This window comes from Microtus ochrogaster, chromosome 7 (assembly GCF_000317375.1).
Source record: "Microtus ochrogaster isolate Prairie Vole_2 chromosome 7, MicOch1.0, whole genome shotgun sequence".
Classification (NCBI taxonomy): domain Eukaryota; kingdom Metazoa; phylum Chordata; class Mammalia; order Rodentia; family Cricetidae; genus Microtus; species Microtus ochrogaster.
Window position 1 is genome coordinate 35782147 of NC_022014.1, and position 7767 is coordinate 35789913.

The window sequence follows — 7767 nt, forward strand, 5'->3', positions numbered from 1 at the left end:
CTCTCTCTCTCTCTCTCTCTCTCTCTCTCTTCCTTTCCTTAGTTTTTATTTGTGTGTTATAGTTAATTTTTAGTTTTCAAAGAAAATGGAAAGTGGTATGTCTATCACTTGAGGCAAGTGACAGAAAGCAAGCAAATATGTGAGACTCTTTCATTTTGCTTTGATATATTACATCAAAAGGAATCTTAAACCTGAAAACTACTGGGCAAAAGCTGTAAGAAAAACAGAAGTTCAAGCCAGGTAAAGAAATAGCTAAATGGCTCTTTTTGTATGAGCTTGGATATTTTGGCCTAATCAAATTACATTTCAGGATGCTGAGTCTATGGGAAACTGGAGAGAATGGTGGCGATGAGGACAGTGTTGGGTTTTTTTTTTCTTAAGAGCAATCACGTTTGGTGGCACACAAAATCCCTGGCTTTGTGCTAATACTGAGGTGAAAAAAAATCATAAGTTCAAGTCAGAAATGGCTTACAAGTTGTCTTCTGACCTCTACATGCGTGCCATGGTTTTCTCTCTCTCTCTCTCTCTCTCTCTCTCTCTCTCTCTCTCTCTCTCTCTCTCTCTCTCTCTCTCTCCAATAAATAAATGTATATTTTAAAAAGTACTGGAGATGTTGTTCAGTTGGTAGAGTGCTTTGCACAGAATGCATGAAACCTCGGGTTCCGTTTCTAACGCCAAGTAAACCAGACACAGCGGCACACACCTGTGATCTCAGCATTTATGAGTCCTCTGTCTCAAAAACATCTTCTGGAAACAACAGTCTCACAGATGCTGCATTAATCTAAAGCAGAGTCCTAAAATGATTTATCAGATAATCTATAGTAATTAAAATGGCAACTACCAGCAATAACAATAATACTGAGCAGGCTTATTTCAAAACAATAGGAAGACAGGATTTGTTCTCACAACAAATGAATAAATATTTGGGGCGATAGACGTGTTAGTTGTTCTTCTTTGGTTATTATACATTATGTACATGTATTGAAGCACCACACTGAATTTCATAAGCATACATACTCATTGTGTGTCAATTAAAACTAAAATTAAAGACAAAGAAATTTAATCTTAAAAAAGGGAGGGGCAGGCCAAGATGATATGATTTGCCCTTTCAAAGAGTATTCTTTAACAGCTAGATCCAAGAAATTCAGACATTGGATTTTGCTCCTGGAAAGATCCTTTACTGAGCTGAGCATCACACTGGTAACTCATGCTTACAACCAAGGCACTTGAAAGTGAGAAAAGAGAACTGTGGGTCTGAGGTCAGCTGAGGATAGGTAGTGCATCCCAGGTCAGCTGAGGCTACATAGCAAGGGCCTATCTCAAGTAAAAAGTAAAGAAAAAGTATTTCATTGTGTTTGGTGGGAAAGGAAGAAAACAGCAGACCATGCCACTGAACCCCCGAGTTCTGCCCCCGAGTAACTGGTGTATAACTCAACCCAGAAGCTAAGCAAATCTGCAACATTCTGGATTAGGCCCCCTCGTAATCATTGTATCTACCAACAAGGTTCAAACTTGAGAGATGATGGAATCTGTCAGAAATCTGCTTGTTAGGTCATGCTAGATGACCGAGCATGAAAGTGTCTCCCCACGGCAGAGGTGAGGACAGAAGAGAAAGCCCTGAAATGCCACACTGCCCACGTCCTTAGAGACCAAGGTGTAGAGTCTAATTCTAAAGCAAAGCACTCTTGGGACAGGATCACAAGACTGGTTGAACAGGAAGAGATTTTTGCCTTGATACGGGTCATGGGAAAAGACACGGAAATAACGTTTCTGGTAAATCCCACCTGGGACTTCAGGTTAGGTCTATAGAAATGTGCTTTAAGATGGTGTGCCTGAAGGCTCGGTGGATGTTTGTCATCTGTCTGAAGGACAATGCAGTGGTCAACAGTGTGTCGGGGAGACACAGGAACCGAGGCAGGAGGTATCACCTTAGCACAAACATGGGAATGGCTCCTAGGCGAGGTGAGCACTGTCCCCAAACTCCTGAAGAACTAGTCCTTTGCACAGAAAACTAGACAAGTCCACGAAGTCTGGGTAACTTTAGAGGAGAGGACAAAGACTCCTCCCTAAAGGACCTCACTAAAACATTTATTCTAAACCTTGCTGTTCAAAACCATAACTGGCTGCTGTGTGTGAGGGCTGAGGGCTCGGATGGTGGAAGGTTGGGTGGCCAGGTTGAGCCTGGCACAAGCAAAAAGATGAGCAAACTCTTAAGAGTGATGAGAAGACATTGCTTGTTGGCTGTGCAGTTTAGCATGTGGGTTAGCCCTTATCCATAATGTCCATGACTGTTGAATGTTAGTTAGGGGTTTCTGTTGCTGTGGAGAGAAGCCATGACCACGGCAACTCTTTTTTTTGTTTGTTTGTTTGTTTGGTTGGTTGGTTGGTTGGTTGGTTGGTTGGTTGGTTGGTTTTTCGAGACAGGGTTTCTCTGTGGTTTTGGAGCCTGTCCTGGAACTAGCTCTTGTAGACCAGGCTGGTCTCAAACTCCCACGGCAACTCTTAAAAGGAAAGCATTTACTTGAGGGGGCTCACTTACATTTCAGAGGTTCAGTCCATCATGATCATGTTGGGGAGCATGACTACGCCTTGCAGGCAACAGGAAGTCAATTGACTGTCACACTAAGGGAAGCTTGAGGAAAAGAGACCTCAAAGTCCACTCCCGCAGTGACACACCTCCTCCAACAAGGCCACACATACTTCCTAACAGTGCCACTTCCCTTGGGGGCCATTTTCTTTCAAACCACCACAACGATCTAACGAGGTAAGCATAACACATGGTCCCAAGTTCAACAACATCCCTCCCAGACTAAGCCTAGCTCTAAGCCTCATTTACTGAGTGGCCAGACTGACCATGAACAAGCTAGCTAACTGTCCTAGCACTGTCTCTTACTATCTAGCATGAGGACAATATAAATGTTTACACCATGAAGATGATGTGAACCAACACAGAGAAAACGCTCCAGACACCGTCAAGTCCGTAAGAAATTCACAATGATGTGTTTGTGATTTATTATGATTCCTGTGCAGTCTTGCTAGGCTCTGAAGAGCCTTAGTTATAAATTAGTCTATAATTCTATAAATTGTAAAGGGTGACAATGACCTGAGCAGACCCATCATTAGAAGATTTTGGGGGGAAGCTTTGGTGCCTTAGAGTTTCTGCATTCATGCATGAACTGTAATGACAAGCAGGCAGGAAAGTTCGTTCACTTAGGATCCACACAGTTCCCAGAGCCAACTACCACCTTAAAACACCAGCTGCTGCCAGTGGTCGAGGTTAGCAAAGTCTGGGAGGCTGATCCTAGAATCTAGGGAGCAGCCTCCACGGAGGATGGAGCAGGCTTCTCAGGTTCCTCTCCCAGATCCACAATCCGGATGGCGTTTTCCTTCTTAGACAGCCAGAAGGCAGCGTAGACTGGCTCTGAGAACTTGCAGTCAAACTTGTGGATCAGAGTCATGGTATCATACTCTACGCCGTAGAAGGAAAGGGTTCCTCCTGGGAAGCTGACGTAGATCCCGAGCCTCCGGAAAGGGCCTGCCTTGAGCGGGGTCTCTGTATCACTGTGCCAGGCTGTGAACTCCTTGCCGTTCCAGTGAACGCTCCAGGAGAAGTTATTTCCGGAAATGCAGCTGTTTCGCTCCTCCCCTTTACGGTCAATGCCTTTGCAGGTCAAGCCGACATAGGTGCCGCCTCCAGAGATCTCCACCTCAAAGTAATACCTGTGCAGGTACAGGCTCTGCTGGGACAGCACCTGCCGCCAGTGCAAGAACCTGCTGGGGAGGTCCGGGTAGGGGTGCTCCCAGGGCGTGGTGTTGGTGACCTTGCGGTTGTCCTCCTGCAAGCGAAGGTACCTGTGTGCTGTGTCTGGGTCAAATGTGATGTCGCATGCATCTGAGGAAACATAGAAGACAGCTTTAAACCCAGCTGCATGTTCCATAAGGATGCTACAAAAAATCAGCTGTCTGCAATGAAGTTCCTTCTGCTGGGAGGTGAAATGATGAACTGTCGACTACCGCGTCACTTTAAGCTCTGGCTGACATATAGACATTTGCTTGCATTTATTATACACCACATGGTATTTGGAAATATGTTTCAGCATGGAATGGCTAAATCACGCTGATTAATGTGTAACATCACATATATCATAGGCATTGCTTTTGTATATGGGTGGTGGGGATACTTCCTTTTTGCAAGTCTACAGTATGTATGTATGATACAGTATAGGCCTCTTAAATGTGTTCTATCACAAAGCATGGCTTAGGAATGGGGCACTGTTATTTGTTGTGTGTGAATGTTTGCCTGCATGTATGTCTGTGCACCACATGCATGCCTGGTGCCCTCAGAATCCAGAAGAGGATGTTAGATCCCCTGAAACTGGAATTGGACAATTGTGAGCTGCCATGTGGGTTCTAGGAATTGAACTTGGATCCTCTGGAAGAGCAGCAAGCATCCTTAACCACCGAACTACCTCTCCAGCCCTGATTGGTTGGTCAATTGCCTTAGAGTCTCACCGCGTAACCTAGGCTGGCCTTGAGCACACCGTTCTCCTACCTTGACCTCGTGAGTGCTATGCTTAGAGCTTGCCAAGGTTATAGACATGTTCTACCATGTCTGGCTAGAAATACAGTGCTTTTGAAAGTGGTACCAGTTGGGTATGGGCACACATCTCTAATCTCTAATTGGGAAGCAGAGACAAGAGGACCAAGAGTTTAAAGCCAGCCTGGGCTACATACATGTGGAGACCCTGTGACAAAAACCAAAATGCTACCAGACCACATCAATGCAATAATAATAAGATTTTGTCAAGGCAGACTTAAAAGTGACCTATGTGATAAATGGACAGAACGTTTTAAAATGCCAAGTCATGAAATGCAAAGAAAGTCTGAGGGACTGATACGGACAGGAGAGGATTAAGAAAACATGAGAACGTGGGTCCTGGTTAGCTTTGTCAATTTGACACAGCCTAGAGTCACCTAAGACGAAAGCCCCAATAGAATTGTCTCAATCAGATTAATCTGTGGGCAGGTCTGGGGAGGTTGTATCGATTATTAATTGATCCAGGAAGGCCCAGCCCACTGTGGGCGCCGTCAGCCCTCGATTAAATAAGCACAAGGCTATGATTAAACAAGCTGTCAAGCAGCATTCCCCGTGGTTTCTGCTTCAAGTCCCTGCCTTGAACTTCTGCCCTGACTTTCCATGATAGACTGTGTCCCAAAAAGGTAGGATGAGATAAACCCTTTCCTCCCCCAAGTTACTTTTGTTCAGACTGTTGTCACAGCAACAGAAAGGAAACCAGAACACACATCTGTGTTCCTGAGTTCAACTTTGGGCCAATGTGGTGGTTTGAATGAGAACGCCCCCCCCCCACCCCCACACCCCCAGGCTCGTTTATTTGAATTCTTGGTCCCCAGTGAGTGGAACTGTCTGGGAAGGATTAGGGGTGTGAGCTTGATGGAGGAGATGTGTCACTGGGGATGGGCTTAGGGGTTTCAAAAGTCCACGTTTTTCCTAGTATCTCTTTCTCTCCCTGCCTCTAGGTTGTCTCTCGATGTGTAAACGCTCAGCTACTGCTTCAGTACCATGCCTGCCTGCTACCACGCTCCCTGCCATGATGGTCGTGGACTCTAACCCTCTAAAACTGTCAACTCCCAATAAACACTTTATTTTATATTTTATAAACTGCCTTGGTTATGATGATTTATCACAGCAATAGAAAAGTAACTAGAACAGCCAGAAAAAAAAATCTGCAAAGTTGTTAATAATATTGCAACAATGCTAATTTCTTGCACGATGTATCATAGTTATGTATGACATCAAAATTTTAGAGAAACTGAGTGGTAGGTAGGTATATAGGAATTTTTATCCATTTTTTGTGTTTCTTAATTTATTTCAGGAAGAAATTTTTCAGTTAGAAACTTTATATCGTTTAGGTATAGATGAGCGGTTTATAAGAGCCTAAATTCTCTATAAGATACCGTGGTTCTTGCTTTGGAAAAGCAATCCACTGCCATCAGCATGCGGAAGGGGATACCTTTCACTACTTACATTGGAGAAACTCATCCCGGGTTCTGGGCTCAGGTTTTGAGGTCCTATACTTGCGCTGGACAATGGCAGACACTTGAGTTTGGATGTCATATTCCTCTAGAAAATCAGAGAGTTGTGAATAGCACCTGTTCAGGTAGCTGGGAGAACCCAAGAAACAGGCTGCCCTTGCCCAGGCTTCTGGAGGGTCTGGTGCCTGGGAACCTGGGCACACTCCATGTACCAGACAACCCCTACTGGAGAAGACCCCAGGCTGACACAGAAGCCACTCAAAACCCAGGCATCAGCAGCCTGAGAAGTCAATCCCAGAAAGCTGATGCAATATAACAGCTTTACTTCCTTCAGGTTGCAATTATAAAGCCGAGAGAAGAATCACCAATGGCCTAGCCAAGGAACAGCTTTAAAATGCTTCTTTCTCCCTTCCTTCCCAGATTCCCTCTTAGTTCCTCACCTTCCCTGGCAGACTCCTGGAGCTTCTCCTTATAGCTCTCCAACAGCTGGATTAAGTGCAGGGTTGAGTCTGTGATGACCTTGCGGATGCCTGAGAGTTTATCCTTCAGCCCTATGTAAATGCTGGGGGAGGCAGCCTCTTTAGTCTTCTTAAACTTGCAGTACTCCTGCAGGAAGGGAAACAGAGTCAGGCAGCTCTTCTCAGCATATCTCTTTCTGCATCTGTGAAATGGGCTGATGGCAATGTGTACTTCACAGAGAAAGTCCATATAAAGTGTTTTCTATGCTTCAGGGCCTTACAGAGGAAGTGGATCTTCTTAAAATCAAGTGGGAAAATGGGTTTCTTTTTTCTTTCTTTCTTTTCTTTTTTTCCAAAACGGGATTTTTCTGTGTAGCTTTGGAGCCCGTCCTAGCACTCACTCTGTAGAGCAGGCTGGCCTCAAACTCACAAGATCCATCCACCTCTGCCTCCCGAGTGCGAGCATTGGGATTAAAGGCCTGCACCACCACCACTCATCTGGAAAGTGGGTTTCTTACTGTCAAAAGATGTATGATCACAGACAGCTCCCATATATAAATCAGACTGAGGACCAGAGAGTAAGAATATTCTTACCTCGGTCATTTCTGAATTCTTTCTCTTTCCATAGCATAAGTACAGGTCGTGGTAAGGATGGAAGAACTGGCTATGGCTGCTGCATCTAGAAATTCCCAAGGCAACCCTCAGTCCTTGTCAACCCAACGAATCTCCATGTTTTCTTTGTGTTTGGAATTGCAAAACAAAGCAGAGAAAGAAAGAGACTATCCACAGTTGTTTTTTTGTTTTTCTGGGGTTTTTGTTGTTGTTGTTGTTGTTATGTCTCACTCTTTGAAAGATTAACTATGGCTGTCTTTGGGTACTGAGGTTACAAGCATTTTTGTTTGTTTGGTTTTTTTTTCATATATTTCTGATTTTCACCGTATTTGATTTTCTGCAAATAGAAGGGAATTGTTTAAAAAGCAAAAGCAAGAAATTGTTTGTATTTGAAATAATAAAACTGAAAGAAAAGTTGCAGATTCTTTACTCTGACCTGTCGGTTTGGTAAGTGAGGAATATGATACTCTTGAGAGTTTGGGTGGCTTTTTAAAAATGCTTCACGGTGGTATCTAGTGACAGATCTAAAACAATGTGTAGCGTTATCCTGATGTGGGAATGATTTCTTATTAATAAAGAAACTGCCTAGGCCCATTTCATAGGCCAACCCTTAGGTAGGCGGAGAAAACAGAACAGGATGCTG

At 44.1% G+C, this 7767-nt stretch overlaps 1 protein-coding gene across 1 annotated transcript in view; it reads right to left on the reverse strand.

Moving 5' to 3' along the window:
- Positions 1 to 2987: 2987 nt before the first annotated feature.
- Positions 2988 to 7767, reverse strand: part of Trim16 (tripartite motif containing 16) — a 23141-nt gene continuing 18361 nt past the window's right edge. The window contains exons 4-6 of the mRNA XM_005349880.3: positions 6495 to 6660; positions 6047 to 6142; positions 2988 to 3892 (exon numbers count right to left, since the gene is read on the reverse strand). Coding sequence (XP_005349937.1) covers positions 3309 to 3892; positions 6047 to 6142; positions 6495 to 6660 — 846 coding nt within the window. The 3' untranslated portion in view covers positions 2988 to 3308. The remainder of the gene's footprint in view (positions 3893 to 6046; positions 6143 to 6494; positions 6661 to 7767) is intronic.